General features: G+C 36.6%; 4 protein-coding genes across 4 annotated transcripts; 2 read left to right on the top strand and 2 right to left on the bottom strand.

The window, feature by feature from the left end:
- Positions 1-582: 582 nt before the first annotated feature.
- On the top strand, positions 583-4,561 carry LOC130995299 (putative lipase ROG1). Its single transcript, XM_057920537.1, has 10 exons — positions 583-1,020; positions 1,161-1,228; positions 2,113-2,183; positions 2,314-2,583; positions 2,699-2,859; positions 2,953-3,008; positions 3,213-3,265; positions 3,337-3,466; positions 3,887-3,984; positions 4,192-4,561. The coding sequence occupies exons 1-10, from the start codon at positions 758-760 to the stop codon at positions 4,261-4,263; spliced, it is 1,242 nt and encodes a 413-aa protein (XP_057776520.1). The 5' UTR covers positions 583-757; the 3' UTR covers positions 4,264-4,561.
- A 3,384-nt stretch (positions 4,562-7,945) lies between these two features.
- On the top strand, positions 7,946-9,021 carry LOC130995298 (EPIDERMAL PATTERNING FACTOR-like protein 2). Its single transcript, XM_057920536.1, has 3 exons — positions 7,946-8,311; positions 8,443-8,468; positions 8,696-9,021. Exons 1-3 carry the CDS (start codon positions 8,230-8,232, stop codon positions 8,978-8,980), a joined length of 393 nt encoding a protein of 130 aa, XP_057776519.1. The 5' UTR covers positions 7,946-8,229; the 3' UTR covers positions 8,981-9,021.
- Positions 9,022-9,122: 101 nt separating this feature from the next.
- LOC130993831 (UPF0496 protein 1-like) lies at positions 9,123-11,067 on the bottom strand. The gene is made up of 3 exons (XM_057918868.1): positions 11,023-11,067; positions 9,304-9,747; positions 9,123-9,152 (listed from the first exon to the last, which is right to left on the bottom strand). Exons 1-3 carry the CDS (start codon positions 11,065-11,067, stop codon positions 9,123-9,125), a joined length of 519 nt encoding a protein of 172 aa, XP_057774851.1.
- A 3,092-nt stretch (positions 11,068-14,159) lies between these two features.
- Positions 14,160-15,287, bottom strand: LOC130993830 (protein ALP1-like). Its single transcript, XM_057918867.1, has one exon. It carries the CDS (start codon positions 15,285-15,287, stop codon positions 14,160-14,162), a length of 1,128 nt encoding a protein of 375 aa, XP_057774850.1.
- Between the last annotated feature and the right edge of the window lie 1,954 nt (positions 15,288-17,241).

Here is a 17,241-nt window from a genome sequence, read left to right as displayed (position 1 = left end):
ATTTATCAACACACTTTTTTTATTGCAACAGTTTTGCAGCCAAATTATTTTTATCCAAGCATAATTTCTTTTTATAGGGACGGACTTAGATGTATAGCAAATTTTCAAAAAGGAAGTACGAAAAAAGAAGTAAGAAATTACGTGTATAGAATTTCGAGAGACTAAATGTAATCAACATCATAGTAATAAATTAAGAGGCGGTTTCATGTAAAATCAGTTTCACATGGTAAATTAATAATCAATCATGCACTCACACATAAGTCATGTTTTTTTTCTTTTTGTTTCGGGGGCGGGGTTTCAATATATCCAAAATAGAAGAAATAAATACAAGAGCGATTTAAAGGTGTAATGTAGAAGTGACATGTCTCCTTGGTCGTTCAAGATGCTGCAAAACTAGGATTATTATAATTTGGTAACGATTCAAACTATTTTATATTAGTACATGATTATGTAGGACCGTGCCCACCATTGGTCCATAGCATAACTATTTCTATTTGATGCTTATTGCACACAACACGAAAAGCATTAACTAGAGTACCAGAATCTTGACAAATTGAATGACAATCTTACCCCTAATGCTTTTCTCTAGAAACGATTTTGGAGAAAATTAATTAATGCGCCATTTCTAGAAGTAATTGATTCAAATGCGTTGAATCGTACGCCTTTCAAGTCAGCCATGGCGCTTCCATTTCTTTAACTAACTTCTCAACAGAAACACATTTGGTAATCAATCATACATTTCGACCACCATACTTCAATGGAGACGGAGAATAACAGAGCACAAAGTGTGAAAGAAGAGAGAGAGATGGAAAACAAGCTTGGCAGTCGGAACACCATGAAAAAGGAAGAGAAGAAGAAGTTGAGCTTTATTCCGAGATTTCCGTGTATGAGAGTAGACGACAGCGTTCCGGCGGTGGAGACGCCAGCCGCCGACGGTGGTTTCGACATGGAGGCTGCTTGCAAGGGGAGGGACCACTCACCGACGCACCTCGTTGTTACGATCAATGGGATTATTGGAAGGTAAGGTAGAAAAATTAGTAACGATATTTATACATCTCTGAGCTTCAAACCTTTCTCCGTTTTTCCTATTTATATTTAAATTTGTTCAAGGACAATGATATTTCAGTAGGATTAGTATAATATTTTGATGTGGTTTGCAGTGCTCAAAATTGGAGGTATGCAGCAAAGCAGTTCATGAAGGCGTATCCAGATGACGTTATAGTACATTGTGAGCTCAATTTTTGTATTTGTTTCTGGTTGCGATTTTGTATTGGTACTGCATCGTGTTGATGTGGGAGATGAAAGACTAGCACCTTAACAACCTTACTCATTCTGACGTGTTTAGCACTCCTTTTATTCAATTATTATGAAATGATGAAATGCCCAAACTTGATCCATGTGCTTGCTGTTGCACAATTGATTTCTGTTACTAGGTTATTAAGCACAGTTGATTTCTGTTGTATATCCAAATTTGATGATTCAAGTGGAACTAGAGTGACTGAATTAAATAGTCACTGAGAGGGCTAAAGCCAATCTTATGAATTCATTCCTTTTACTTGATCAATTGAAGTTACAGAAATTGATGTTATTGATTGCATAGCCCCGGTGTTGCATTGTAGATTTCCTTTCCGACTAGATCTTGTAGGATCTCGTCCCGCGCAGTTTCCTGTTTTAGAGATGGTATAAGTAGAATTGGATTCATATGAAGTAAGCAAATTATTTTTGATTTGTTTTGACTGGATGGTTTTTGAACAGATTATGCATATATTCTGCAGCAATTTCAATATTCAGTTGGAATTTGTATGCAACTTTATTGGCTAAACCCCTGCTCCTTTTTAATAATCAACCATTTTTCTCTTATCATATAAGATGGTGTATTACGATATGAATTCTTGAAACTTTTATATCTTGATTCTCCAAATGTGAAGGTTGTCTGGTACTGTTTGTTTGAAATAAATCTAGAGATTTTTCAGTAACACACTTGTTCCAAGATGTAATAGATTTTTGTGATCTTATGAAAATTATGAGTTCACTTATGTGCATATGAGTTGTATTGAGTGAAGTCAAAAGCTTTAAATCTTAACCTAATCTTGATGAACATGATAAATCCAGGCAGTCAGTCTAATACTTCAATGTTGACGTTTGATGGTGTTGATGTTATGGGGAAGAGATTAGCTGATGAGGTTTGTAATGAACGTTTTGAAAAAATCTTTTACCAGTCATCCCAATACATGACTTGATCTGCTGCTTTGAATGAGAAGCTTTTGTAACAAGAGCTTAATTAAAGGTGTGTTTGCCTTATTCGCTTGTCAGGTGATTTCTGTTGTCGGGCGTCATCCAAAGCTTCAAAAGATTTCTTTTCTAGGTCACTCACTTGGTGGCGTGATAGCAAGATACGCCATTGCTGTGCTTTACCAACAAAATGTAACACCAAAACATGGTGAACAAAATGGTGAACATGTTGGGGATGAGTCACATAGATCATCTCTGGAGGAGAAACAAAGGGGATATATTGCTGGGCTTGAACCTGTGAACTTCATTACCTTTGCAACGCCGCATCTTGGTTCGAGGGGGCATAAACAGGTATTCTAGCTTTGTAGCATATACTCTGTCTTAATGGTTAATTCTATTTAATGTGGTGTATCCCAATAAGTTCTATCAAATGTTACTCAGGTTAGTAAGCCCTATTCCCTTGCAGGTTCCAGCTTTCTGTGGGCTCTACACCATGGAGAAATTAGCATCCCGTGCTTCATTTCTACTAGGTAGAACAGGGAAGCATTTATTCTTGAATGATTCTGATGATGGAAAAGCTCCCATTCTTCTGAGAATGAGCAGCGACTCTGAAGATCTTAAATTTATGTGAGTTCTTTATCGTTTTTTTTAGGTTCTTCAGATTTTCAAGTAATGCTAATTGAATGACTGAAAATTCTTCAACCTTGATGCTCGCTGCAGATCTGCATTGCAGTCATTCAAGAGGCGTGCTGCCTATGCAAATGTACGCTTTGACAGTATCCTAATAATGTTTTGCAATGTCTCATTTTCCTTTGCCTTCATCTTTATCTATAAGCTGTAGCCTAATTTTGTCATTGAATAGATTCAAACTTTTAGTCACTAGTTTCAAAAAGTTATGGATTTTCCTCAATTGCTTGCAAGAGTTCCTTCTTCATACTTTGATATTCCCCTTTGTATAATGTCCTTGACAATAAACCTAGATCTTGTGGGGTGGAGTTCATCATCATTGCGTCGTCGGAGTGAGCTCCCAAAGGTACAGATCACCAGATATACTGCTGATCTATGCATGTAGGGAGTCAAACATCTCACTGTGTGTTTTTGCAGCGTCGGAGTCTCGTGAGAAATGCTAAATACCCCCATATTGTCAACGAGGAAAAATCAAATGCCGTCAGCCCTCAAGGAGAAGTTTCCTTAGAAGTCAAAGTTGCTAGAGGCAGAACCAGGGATATGGAAGGTGTGTGTTTTTGAAATATATTTAAAGTCACATTTAGGTTCAAAATTCTTAGTTTTTGTGTTTCTTTCTACTCAACAAATTTTCTGATGCTATAACTAATATAAAGTCTGCTATTAATATTATGAAGAGAACTGAGTAAATTGACAGCAATAAGGGAAACTCCTCGATCCATCAAATTAACTTGAACTAGTAAATTTCATTTGGCTAGCTCTACTGAAGTCCCTTGTTTGCTATACACTGTTTCTTTTCCCACGTCTCTGATCAGCATGATATGCAAATTGACTGGGACAACGGTCGTCTGTGTTAATGAACTTATTGATTTTCTTACAACGACGTTGTCCCTGCAACATGACGGGAAGGAATGTTATTGGCAGAAAGCTGTGACAGGTTGTTGACATTCAATTTCTATTTACATTGTAGAGACGATGATCAGAGGGCTAACTAGTCTGAACTGGGAGCGAGTCGATGTCAACTTCAACGGAGGTGTGCAAAGACTTCTTGCCCATAACACAATTCAGGCAAGTTTATTAAGATCTTCTAAGATCCATAACTGTTTCTTGATGTATAAAGAGTATTCCTTCACACTGTAATATCCCAACTGATATAATAAGCTTTCTGCATCAGACTATTTCTCTGTATCATTTTTTGACCTAAAAGTATTATCTTCTACATTGGTTAGTGAAGATGGAGAAAATATCATAACCACTTTCATTCTTCTCTGATAGGTTAAAACTCAATGCATCAATTCTGACGGTGCGGATGTAATACAACATATGATCGATAACTTTCAACTGTAAGAGAGTGTATCAAGTTATCTAGAGTGTATATAATGAAAGCAGTTGTGTGCAAGTTGCTAATGTTGCCCTGATGCAAACATCTAAAGAGATAGGGAAAGAGTAGTTGTTTCTCAACAGAAGATGCATAGCCATAGCATGGAGTCCATTTGTAGAATAGTTATAGTGGATTTTGGATCTCACTTTGTATTATTTTCTGCAGCAGAACTACTGATCTGATGCTGTAAAATTTTGAGGTGTAAATACTTTAATTTCAATTCGTACAGATATTCAACTTAATTTTAAAAATTTATTCATGTTATATCGTTCTAACAACAATATTTCCTCCCTCCCAATAATCTTGACCTGTTTATTTTCAGCACGGATCTAAAGGAGAATTAAATTAGAGGAATAAAAGTGATGATCCACATGTTTAAGGACTTTATTAAAAAAATTAAGGGATATATGTTGTAAAATTTGTATCTCGCTTTTGAATTGCATCCTTATGCGTGAATACAATTTTTATTTATAAAAAAAAAAAGGAGATAACTCAATAAAAAAATAGGTCAAAATTATTTGGGACCGATGGAATAGTACATATAGTGCACCTTCTCTAATTCGAAGAGGGTGTTTGGCTAAGCTCATTTTAAAGAGCTTATAAGCTCTTGGAGCTTATACGATATTTCAAGAGCTTATAAGATGTAATTTTTAAGAGCTTATAAGTTGTCCAAGTGTTTGGATAATTGAACTTATAAGTTAGACAGAGAAAATATTTTTTAGAGAGAAAAAATCGAAGAAAAATAAACTTGAATGATATATGATGAAAATAATAAATTATATTTGAAAAATAATAGTAAAATGATTGTCACATATGAGATTATAAAAAAATAAGTTGGGGTAGAGGAACTTATTATAAGCTCTTTAAACTTATTTTTGGAACTTATAAACTATTTATAAGCTTAATTTGTCAAACACTTTGAAGGAGCTTATAAATTAAACACCCTCTAAATGTATCATGGTTGTAAAAAAAAAAAATGTATCGTGGTTGTCATTGTCGAAACATATAAATCGTATCTGAAATCCAAATTGAGTCAAAATTATTCTTTATTATTTTATTAATTTGTTGCGACAGTTTATCGCAGATACAGCCTACAGGTCATGTTAACCACTGAAAAATAATAGTCCAAGTTGTACCAACGGAAGCAATTAATATTTTAACATTTGCTAGACTAGGCTGGTCCATCTCCGATCCCACTAAGGCTGCCATAACAACTTATGAAATTTCATTTCACATAGATGTTATATTAAATTTAAAATAATAATAAACCGAGCTAGCAAGCAATGTTTTTACCTTTGCTAGGCTAGGCTGGTCCACCTCTTATCTTAGCTGCAGATTTGTGTGTACCCTTATAAAATTTCATTGGATATTATACTTTAATACTCCCTCCGTCCGCCAAAAGTGTACCATTTTTACTATATTTGGCGTCCGCAAAGAGTATACCACTTTCCTTTTTTGGAAATGGTCCCACCATCCACTTTAATATTTTATCCTTACAAACACTCTTTATTTACAAAAAAACCACTCCAAATTCAATTTCAACCACACATCTCATAAAGTGGTGGGACCCTTTCTCCACTACATCAAAATCATTACCAATTTTATTAAATCCCGTGCCTAGCCAAAGTGGTACACTTTTGGCGGACGGAGGGAGTATATAGTACATTGAAAATAGGAGATTATCCAAAGGAAACAAGTTTTACAATTTTTAGAGTGTTCAAAAATAGTGAAAAGTGGAATTATTAGTTTTTTAATTAGTAACAGTTTTTCATATGTTCTCTCCAAAAAAAAAAAACAGTTTTTCATATGAGTTTTTATACAGTTCCTTTCGCAACAAGCTTTCAACCAAACTATAAAACAATCATAACTAAACGTCCAAAATTTGCAAATATTTATTCACTTCGCCATAAGCACAACATTAGTGAAGAAGGAATGTTCTTCCAACATTCCAACTTCAAATATTTTTCTATTTTTTTAATTTATACTGGAATTTATGAAAAAGAAAGATATATAAAGGAATAAATAGAAAATTGACAGAGGGGTTCTTGAAAGGTTGTTATCGCTGTGATTTTGAGAATTAACCAAACATAGTAAAATACCAATACACAAAATTTTAAAAGCATGGGTCCTTAGATAGTAACGGTTCCCAGCTAGAGGAGTCAAGACAAGAGTATATACAGGCACACATATTCTAGATAAATAAATTCTGGCACATCAATATTACTTGTTCATTACAACTGAAATTACTTTTATTTGAATAGTGCGTGGTTAAAATAAAAACTTTGTAGTAATTCTTATTATGAGAATTATGATTATAATGATATTCTTATACATTAAATTTATAAAGTAATTTGCAATATATTTATTGAATGTAAAGTTTAGTGCAAGAAAAAGAATTAAAAAAAAAAATATTTGAACCAACACTCGATCCCTTATTTGAAACAATTAATCCAAAATAGGTAAGCTATACATTAATAGGGTTAATAGTGTTTTATGTCCCGAACTTTCAGCATTTTCCACAAAATATCCCGAACTTTCATTTCTCCTAAAAAACCCTAAACTTTCAGTTTTTTTCCATAAAATGTCCCACTATACAAAATTTAATGACGAAAAGATGATAAAAAAAAAAACCTCGAACTTTCAGCGTTTTCCAACAATGGTGGTTCCCAATATGGTTTTTCAACAATGGCGGTCCCCAAAATATTTCTTTCGATAAGATAATTCATCTTTTTTTCATCGAATTTTGTATAGTGGAATATTTTATGAAAAAAAATTGAAAGTTCAGGAATTTTTAGGAGAAAATGAAAGTTCGGAACATTTTGAACATTTTGTGGAAAACACTGAAAGTTCAGGACATACAACACTATTAACCCATATTGCAGGATGATGCTCGAAGTTGATTTAATTTGATAAACAACATCACATAATATTAAGGGGGTGACTGGTTGAGCTTATATATATATTTTTAATGTTTTATAGTAACTTTTATAAAGTGTTGAGTAAAATAAATTCCTTAACAACTTACTATAATTTTTTTCTAAAAATATGTTTCCCAACTCCAATTTATCTTTTCATACTCTTATAAGAAACAATCATTTATTATAGTTTGTTATTTTCATTAATTATATATTCTATTAATTGAATCTCTTTTCAATTTTCTCGTTTTAACTTGTATTTTTTTCTCTTTAACTTATAAGCTCAATTATTTAAGTACTTTAATTTAATATGTTATGTTGTAAATTATTGGAGCTTAATTATAAGCTATATCTAAAATAAATAGCGCTGCAAAACATCATATAAGTCAAATTGTTATAAGATCCAAAATTCGATTAGACCTAATCCCGAAGATCTTATTAGGGGAAATGTGATGACAATTTTTGCTAAAAATCAAATTAGGTACTTGCATGTCGACGGTGTATTCATTTTCAAATATATATGGTGGGGACACAACGAAAATTCGCAACACATGAAAATGAAATCCCATACCCCACCAACTCACTCACAAATCCCTATCTTTCTTGACGCAATAAACGTAACAAAATGCATGTCACCATTAATTATATCTTTTTTGTAGGTACGTAATTTTGAAAAAACAAAATACTCCCTTTTTATTATTGGTATCACTCCCTTATATATTTTGCAGCTGTCTTTCTTAATTTTGTATATCCACTTATATAGGGCTCATAAAACTAGGACACGATGAAAAGGTCGTTTCTCTTTTGGGGGGTTTTTCTCTTGTTGTTTTCACTCTCCACCTTTTGCAGAATACCCTTTTGTCTTGCAACTTCAATCATTGAAGTTATTGAATTTAATCATTTATTCTTGTAGATTCTTTTCTCCGAAATCGATCCTTTAAGAAGTTTAGAAATATTTGAGCTTTTCAGTTTTGCTATTCTAGAACTGTAACTTTTTTCCCTCCTTCAAAAAATTCAATGGCCTGCATGATTCATTATTTGCTGGCATTGGAACTTTTACTCTCGCCAACTTTAAATCCACTCCATTTCATGGCTCAAGGTAATTAACTAATCTTGCAATTAACTGTCTATTTCTCCAAACTATATTTACAAGCACACACATATTTCTATCAAGCATATATATAGCTACGAGCGACATTATTTATCTATCTATTATTGCATTTTTTTCAGGAAGACAACTGCCCGATCTCAGAATGGTAAGGTTTCTTGAAATATCTCTCTCATTCAATTAATTGGGATAAGAATCAAGTTATCTTAAATTCTACTTTTTGGCGGAAATTCTACTATAATTAAGTTTTGGAGGACCTTAGGATATGAATCTATCTTAGTAAACAATAGATGATTAACTTTTATTAACGTAAACACCCCCTAAATAATGTGTTTCACAGCAAGAATTATAACGAATTCTTATATGTGTGTGTAGATGCAGAGAATAAATGAAGAAAAGGTGATGAAAATGGTAGCAGTGATAGGATCAAAGCCTCCAAGATGTGATAATAAAAGATGCAAGTCTTGTGGAGAGTGCGAGGCAGTTCAGGTTCCAATTGTGCCCTCAAAGGAATTCATCTCCCAAAAACACTTGCATTTTCATCCAATCCCAAGAATTAATATCATTGCATATTCAAGAGGAGATTATATTTCAAACTATAAGCCAATGTGTTGGAAATGTAAATGCGGAGATTCATATTTCAACCCTGGAGGGGCCTAACCATGTCTCTCTCTCTCTATCTATATATATAATTTCGTATATGTGTATGTGTATATATTAATATGAGTAAATATATAAATCTATCCACTTTCATATTGTAAAGATAAAAATTGTCCACTAAGATAAAAATAATAAAAACTGTCTACTTTTTGATTGAAAAGTCAGAAATGCCCTTCTCCCAAAAATCTAAAATTCTCGTGCTCTCTCTGTCGCATACTCTCTCTCTCTGTCGCTGAACTCTCTCTCTCTCTCCCTCCCTCTCCTTCTCCTCTCGCCGCGCTGCCGCCATTCAATCTCCGGCAATCGCAGCGGCAGCGCCGCACAGCCACCACCACCGCGACGCGTTTGAGGCACGAATCGAGGGTGGTGCAGAAATCCAAGGTGAGGAGGCAATTCTCGAAGACGACGAGATCGGAGAATTCGTCGTCTTTCCAAATGTCGCGCTTGTTTTGGAGGGTGATTGTGACGACCTCCTGGTTCATCTCGAGGAGGTATTCGGTGACTTCGCGGAGGGAGTCGAGGGGGAGGGAGCGGACGTCGAGGACCACGGAGATGGAGTTGATGGCGCGGCTTGTGCGGATCTGGAGCTTCGAGTCGAAGTTTTGGAGGTCGGGGTCGGAGCGGCACGCCGCTTCGTACGAGCTCAGATCGGAGTCGGCGGAAGTAAAATTGGAGGAGCTGAGGTCATGATTTGCAGCAGGTGGCTCAGCCGCCGCCGGCGCACGGAGGCTGCCGGCGCGGCGGAACGTTCGGCTCAACCTATTTTGCTACATTTGTTCGACATTTGGAATAAATTCTGGTGCTATTTACTGTGTTTTTTGTTTATTCACTACTGAATTGACGAGAATTTCCTAGATGGGATGTAGATTTGATTCCCTTGGACTAAAGTTTTTTTTCTTTTCTCACGTAATGATATTGAATGCAACATGTTTGATGGAAGTCCTCAATGAGATGTTGAAGCTATTTCAAGATGCGGTTTTGCAATGATGTTTATGAGATTTATGAATTCACAGTTTAATTTTCTTAAATTCACAATCACATCTATAAATTCACAACTTAATATTTTTAAATTCACAACTAGATCTATGAATTCACAATCAATTCGATGAATTCACACCTTAATGTTTTTGAATTCACAATCAGCTCGATGAATTCACAACTTAATATTCTCGAATTCACAACTAAAACTCGAATTCACAACCAAAATAAATTCTAATTTCAGTTGTGAATTCAAACTTTAAAAACTCAAATTCACAACTGCTTGAATTCACAACCAAAATAAATTCTTGTTGTGAATTCACAACCAAAAAATTCTTATTGTGAATTAAATTTAGGTTGTGAATTCACAATCAAAAAAATGTGGTTGTGAATTAAATTTTGATTGTGAATTCGACTGGTTGTGAATTCACAAACAAACAATTTTGGTTGTGAATTCGATTGGTTGTGAATTGTGAATTCACAACCAGTGTGAATTCACAACCAAAAATTTTTGGTTGTGAATTCACACAGGTTGTGAATTGCGGGATTTTTTAAAGGGGTGATGTAAAGTGGACATTTTTTTAATTTTTAATGTGAAGGGTATTTTAGTAACAGTGGACATTTTTTAAGTTTTTTATTTTAGTGGACATTTTTTATCTTTACAATATGAAAGTGGCCATTTTAAAAATCCACTCTATTAATATTTGCTTCATTTGATGATAAATTTTTCCATGTATTAATTTCTCTTACAAATTTATTGCAAGGACCATTTGTTTTGTTTTTCTTGTTCTGCCATGAAAATATGAAACACGACTTTGCAGTAAAGTAGAAAATTATAGAAAATGGTGGGAATAGAGCATCACATTGGAGGGAAGAGGAGTCTTGTATGTCAATCAACCGATGCATTGCTTGAGGTTATCTTAAAAAAAAAAAAAAAAAAAAAAAAAAAAAACTGTGAAGAAATGATAGCGACGCGTGTGGAATGATTTTATAATCAATTAAAATGGAAGAGGAGATCAGTAGAAAATTGATGGAGTGCAGCTTTTTGCATTATAGAACATAACCAACACGTGATTGTAACGCTCAAATATCGCTTTCGCACGGGCCATTCTGACTTGGGATGCTAACAAATTCTAAACTTTTTTTTTAATTTATCTTTTTTTCTGGTTTGAATTTTTGCTACCATGTGATATCGTAATTGTGTTGACTTGTATGATTGATAATTTGATATGAGCATATGAGGTTCAAGAGTTGGGCCATTAGTCAACTCGGCCTAGGTCTAGTATGGGCCGCCCCATGAGATCAAATAGGTGGGCTCAAATCAGCTCTTACTGGGCAAAAGCCCGCGCAAGGCCCAACCGAATTTTTTCAATTGATACTTGGCTGTTTAATTTCTAAGCTTGTGTGTTTTAGTGTTTCATATGAAAATGGAGAAATTGGGTGTTTTATATAAAAGAATGAATTTTATGACGACATTTTACTTTTACACCCATGGAACTTATTAGTAAGTAATTCCACTGTACAGATTATCTCTAGCCCTTATATAATAAGAGACGTTTACTTTGTATGATTGAATAATTTTATCTTCAAGAGTAGGATTACTCAAATCTCATTCTTTTGGTGGGATAAAAATAAATAAAATTAATTTGAATGATAGAAATAATAAAGGGCATTGAGATATTATAAAGTTGCAATCCATCAAAGCAAATAAGGGATTAACATTACTATTTTTATCAATCAAGGCTAATCTTTCAAAATAAACGTCCCCTAATGATATTGACGTTGGAGTCCAAACTGAAGTCTGATTCAAAAACATACTACTAACACATCTTTCTGACTTCAAAATACGAAAAACCTAACTTTTTCGACTAAGTAGAAACCAAAACTTTGAATTTCTATCACTTTTAATGTCATTAGTTGGATTTGGCTCTCGATTAATGCACTCCCTTTTCGTGTAGAATTCACTCTCCGCTTGTGTTGTCCGGCCCTTAAGATATGCTCTAGTATTTTATATTTTACTCTTACATTTCAAATTTTATTTACTCATAAAAAATATTCACTTTTTCACATAATGATGCATACATTAATTTCTGTTAAGGGTGCTTTTTTAGGTTCGATTTTTTCATAAGAAAAATGAGTGATACAAAAATATGGGAATTTTAGTACATTTTATTTGTCGTTTTTTTATCTCATGTTCTCTAAAGTCGAAAAATCTAAAACATAAGGATATATTAAAATAAGGGATTAGTGGCTGGCAAAAAAAACATCTTGTCGAAAAAAAAATTATCCATAATATATGAAAATATAAAAGTAAACATTTTCCATACTAATTTTTCATAGAAGAGAACGCCCTAAGTGAAAAAAAATGGGACGAAGTATGAACAAAGTACAAGACTAGAAGAAGCAAGTGGGCAGTTGGAACCACAATAGAGGTCCAATTAATATTTACCATTTGCCAATACAAATTAGTTAATTTGTTGTCGATTTTTTCACTCATTAATTGTTGGAGTCATTTACTTGTGTTGCTCTGACCACTCTTCCGGCTCTCATATTAAATATCTCAAACTACCAACATTTTCATATCCACTCATTTTTACAACCAATCTCTACTAGCAAAGATAACAAGCTTCTCCACATCAACTCACTATGCTATCCACTTATAAATGATAAGCACAAAGATAATGTTGTGATTAATATTCGAGAATCAATGCTTACACTTTTGCAAGTGATTTGATTCTCTTAATTTCTTTATATTTGATATAGAAGGAGTGGTGAATTTGTAATGCGAGGATGCTGAAGCAATCTGCGAGCAGGAATGTGAGGGGTAAAAGCTTGAAGGTGAAGCATGCCCTTCAGATATTTGTGGTTGTTGCCATTTGTGTGTGGTTTCTTTACAATTTGAAGCATCCACACCACATCAACTCTGAAATGGAAGCATTGGACATCGGGAGGAAGCAGCTGAAGCCGCGGGTAGATGAGCTGATGATGGAGAGAGAAGGTGGAGAAGAAGTAGAAGTAGAAGTAGAAGTAGAAGTAGAGCATGATCAAATGCAGGATTTCATCGATGAAGATGACAAGGACCAACTCTTGGTGGTGGAGGCATAGCATACGCATCGATTTTGGTACCATTTATTATTAATTGCATGCTCAACAATTTAAAACCATCTTTCTTAGTTTCCAACTAAAAAATCTTCAATTTCTGGCTCAAAAAAAAAATCTTTAATTTCGTGAATCCCACATGTATCTCTTTTCCAGATTGAAATTAAAAAAATATCGTAGGATGACGATCATGTTGGAGAAAAGCAAATTAAATGATGCAATTCTTATAGGGGAAATAGATGATATTCAATACTCGGCTCTACTCACCTTCCAACACAACCAAACACTGTGAGCTTTTATAAATTTTATGTATGCTGTGGGGTTGCTTTGGCTCATGACAAAGAATCTTTTTCTTTTTCAATTATCAATTTTCTAATAAGCACGATGTGCTCGACTCCAAAAAGTTCATATTTTTATTTTTATGATGAATTTTCAGAATAATTTATTATTATTAACTTTTAGTAAAACATGTTTTGTTGACTTTCTTTGATTTGTTGCAGATAAAAGAGGTGGAGAAAAAGAAAAGGAATAATTTGTCATGTGATGTACACTTATTTTTCTACTGTAATTTGACTTGATATGTAGAAATTCTTCTGATAAATTATCTCAATATTATCACTTCAATATAAAGTATATGCAATATGCAATAGTTTCTTGGTTTTTTTAAACTATAACGTCAAATAATTTTTTTTATCTAAATGAGATGAAGTTTCAGGCTGATTTAAATGGCCCAATGGCTTAGTTAGAGAATAAGAAAGTAGTGAGTGGATTTGGGGCAGGCCGCTGCAGTTCGAACTTTACGCGACCTGTTTTGAGGAGCTTAGAACACCTCCAACGGTGGTGTCTTAGAGGGGTGTCTTAGGAGTGGGCCCCACCTAAGACACACTCTTCTCCAATGCATTGTGTCTTAGGTGGGTGCTTAAATCATCATTTCCACAAAATTCATATTTCTATACTTTTATTTTTAAAATTCAAATTTTATTAAAATTAAAATTCTACATTACAATAATTTAAAGACATAATTTAAATACAATAATAATAAAAAAAATTACAATAATTTTCTAGGGCTCAATCGGACCAAAACGAGACCAAATATGCTCCTTCAAGTCCAAAGTGAGGCGAGCATGGATGCTTGTCTAGCAACAAATGAACGAAAATCCGGCGGAGCACCGGCACGAGGTTGAGAGGCGGCGCTACTCGAAGCTTCGTCGGCGTCTTCTTCCCACTGTGTTGCTTGCTCGCCTTCGTCTTCGATGATCATGTTGTGCAAAATGATGCACGTGAACATGATGTCGCTCATCGCCTCCTTGCTCCAAAGACGCGATGGGCCTTTGACGATTGCCCAACGAGCTTGAAGGACGCCGAAGGCTCGTTCAATATCCTTGCGAGCCGCTTCCTGCATCACTTTGAACCTCATCCCCTTCGGATCCGTCGGATGTGTAGGACTCTTCACGAATACAGGCCAATTGGGATAGATGCCGTCAGTCAAGTAGTACCCACTTGTGTAGTAGGCGTTGTTGACTTGATATGTGACCGGCACCCCCATTCCTTGCAGCCGATCGTTGAACAACGTCGAGTTGTTGAGCACGTTGATGTCATTGTTCGAACCAGGAGTCCCAAAAAAAGCATGCCAGATCCATAGATCTTGCGAGGCGACGGCTTCGAGGATGATGGTCGGTTCCCCCTGATCGCCGCGAGTGTATGCGCCTTGCCATGCCGTTGGACAATTCTTCCACGCCCAATGCATGCAATCAAGGCTCCCTAGCATTCCCGGGAAGCCGTGTTTCGCTTCGTGCATTGCTAGAAGCCGTTGGCAGTCAACGGAAGTCGGCCTCCTCAAGTACTCCGTGCCGAAGAGTTGAATAATGGCTCGACTGAATCTGCGCAAGCACTCCAACGCGGTGGACTCTGCAATCCGGAGATACTCGTTGTATTGGTCCGCTGCCCCACCGTTAGCTAGCATACGAACAGCGACAGTGCATTTTTGCAATGGCGTGAAGCCTGGCCTCCCAAGTGCATCCGTACGTTGTTGGAAGTATAGATCGGATGCGACGACATTAACGATACGACAACGCACGACGCATCTGAAGTCGGCGGCGGAAGATGTTGTCGAGGTAGACCGGATTTTCATCAAAGTAATCCGCGTGCAAACGTACAGCGCCGGCTTCACGGTCCCGACGAATGAAGGCCTTCTTCCGCTCGCTTCATCGCCGACGACGAGGTTGCTCATCTGGATCACCAATATCTTGAACAATTTGGTTAAATTCTTGCACAAGATTGGAAAATTCTTCAGCACGTCGCTCGTCCTCGTGGCTTGATGAGGAGAAAGACATTTTTTGTAGAGAATTTTTTGATGTGGAGATGATTTTTAGATAATGAAATGAATGGAGAAGAGTTGTGATATATATAGATAAAGGGAAAAAAAATGTTGAATTCAGCTGTTGGAAGCAACGGTCATTTAAAATATATATATATCAAACGGTCATTTTTTAAAAAAAACAATCGAATTTCGAATTTTTTTTTAAAAAAATGGGCGCGTCCGCCGGACGCGCCAGACACTCCACGCCTTCGCCCCGGGTCTCCGCCTCGCCACACCTTCGCATTTGGCCGGGTCTCCAGTGCGTCGCCCGCCTCCTCGCCCCGCGTCGATCCAGCGCTCACAACGAGCGCTGGAGGTGCTCTTATAAACTCCTTCAAAGTGTTTGACAAAATAAGCTCTTAAATAGCTTATAAGCTCCAAAAATAAGCTCCAAGAGCTTATAAGCTTCCCAAAAAATAAGTTCCTATGCCCCAACTTATTTTTTTATAATCTCATATACAACAATTCTTTTACAAATATTTTTCAACTATAATTTATTATTTTCATCATATCATTCAAGTTCATTTTTCTTTGATTTTCTCTCTCTAGCAAAAAAAATCTCTCTTTAGCTTATAAGCTCAATTATCTAAACACTTTAACAATTTATAAACTCTTAAAAATTACATCTTATAAAATTTTGAAACATCTTAGAGCACCCGCAACGCGGGTACTCGAGTGGCTCCTCGAGGAGAGGGAGCCGGTCGAGGAGGGCGATGCGGGGGGGAGCTCCTCGAGGAGTACCCGAGTTATCGGGTATGCTCGATAGGGGAGAATGGATGGCGCGTGCAATGCACACGCCCAATTAAAAAAAAGGAAAAATTGGAAAATTCAAATTTTATTCGAATTTTGACTGCACCTCCTCGATTTGCGAACCTTTGACCGACCGTTTTCAATTTTTTTTTCCCTCCTTCTCTTCTTTAAAAAACCCCACCTTCTCCCCACAATCTTCACAACTCTTCTTCTTCAATTTTCTTCTCTTCACACCTATTCTTCTCCTACAATTTTCTCCGTCATGGATCCACACAACCCTTTCTACGATCCAAATTGGTGCCCTGATCTCTCCTCCGATTATCATCCCGATATGGGAGGAATCAACTTGGAGGAGAGCCCGCCCGAGGAGGAACCGGTCAGTGCTCAGCAGAGTGTCTCCCCACCAAAGAAAGGCGGCCGGAGGAAGGAAAAGGCCACCAAAATCAAGCACGACAAGGAAGCTAGGTACCGTCATACTTACCTTCCACAGCATACGGATCTCATCGTCCAAATTTGGGCGGAGGAGACCAACGACTCGATCCGTGGGACGGATCAGAAGGGAGAGGCATATTGGGGCCGGATCCGCGAACGTGTGAACCCCATCCTCGACGTCGACCTTAAGATCAAGCAATTTCAAGGCCACTGGTCCCGGGTGAGCGCGGATGTGCGTCTCTGGGAAGCTGTTTGGGTGGAGACGCGCAACAATTGGCCGTCCGGTCATTCGGATGATATGATTCGTGAAAAGGCCCAAACCCTCTTCAAGGCTCGAAGCCCACACAGGGCCTCCTTCAATTTCTGGAACGCGTGGAGAGTTCTCCGGAACAATCCCAAGTTCAAGTCGATGTACCTCCTTGGAGACGTGCATGCCTCCAAGAGGACAAAGACTACGGAAGAGGGCGGCTTCACCACCTCGGCGTCGGGCAAGGAGATCTCTTCTGCCCGGCCCATTGGCAACAAGGCGGCGAAGGCGGCGGCGAAAGGGAAAGGGAAGGCAGCAGCGTCGCATACGAGCTCGGATCCTCCACCAGAAATAGTGGAGAGGTTGGAGAGGACCGACGAGCAGATGAGGGCATTC

The sequence above is a fragment of the Salvia miltiorrhiza genome, chromosome 7 (assembly GCF_028751815.1).
Source record: "Salvia miltiorrhiza cultivar Shanhuang (shh) chromosome 7, IMPLAD_Smil_shh, whole genome shotgun sequence".
NCBI lineage: Eukaryota > Viridiplantae > Streptophyta > Magnoliopsida > Lamiales > Lamiaceae > Salvia > Salvia miltiorrhiza.
This window is presented reverse-complemented; position numbering and strand designations above follow the sequence as displayed.

What these genes read in the sequence shown, in the direction of transcription:
- LOC130995299 (XM_057920537.1), top strand. Translation starts at nt 758, where the DNA reads ATGGAGACGGAGAATAACAGAGCACAAAGTGTGAAAGAAGAGAGAGAG. An exon ending in GGAAGAGATTAGCTGATGAG is followed by an intron (nt 2,184 to 2,313) that starts GTTTGTAATGAA and finishes TTCGCTTGTCAG; the next exon opens with GTGATTTCTGTTGTCGGGCG. An exon ending in GTCGGAGTGAGCTCCCAAAG is followed by an intron (nt 3,266 to 3,336) that starts GTACAGATCACC and finishes GTGTTTTTGCAG; the next exon opens with CGTCGGAGTCTCGTGAGAAA.
- LOC130995298 (XM_057920536.1), top strand. Translation starts at nt 8,230, where the DNA reads ATGGCCTGCATGATTCATTATTTGCTGGCATTGGAACTTTTACTCTCG. An exon ending in ACTCCATTTCATGGCTCAAG is followed by an intron (nt 8,312 to 8,442) that starts GTAATTAACTAA and finishes CATTTTTTTCAG; the next exon opens with GAAGACAACTGCCCGATCTC. An exon ending in AACTGCCCGATCTCAGAATG is followed by an intron (nt 8,469 to 8,695) that starts GTAAGGTTTCTT and finishes ATGTGTGTGTAG; the next exon opens with ATGCAGAGAATAAATGAAGA.
- LOC130993830 (XM_057918867.1), bottom strand. Translation starts at nt 15,287, where the DNA reads ATGAGCAACCTCGTCGTCGGCGATGAAGCGAGCGGAAGAAGGCCTTCA.
- LOC130993831 (XM_057918868.1), bottom strand. Translation starts at nt 11,067, where the DNA reads ATGGCCCGTGCGAAAGCGATATTTGAGCGTTACAATCACGTGTTG. An exon ending in AGCGTTACAATCACGTGTTG is followed by an intron (nt 9,748 to 11,022) that starts GTTATGTTCTAT and finishes GAACAAATGTAG; the next exon opens with CAAAATAGGTTGAGCCGAAC. An exon ending in GCGTCGCGGTGGTGGTGGCT is followed by an intron (nt 9,153 to 9,303) that starts GTGCGGCGCTGC and finishes TTTTGGGAGAAG; the next exon opens with GGCATTTCTGACTTTTCAAT.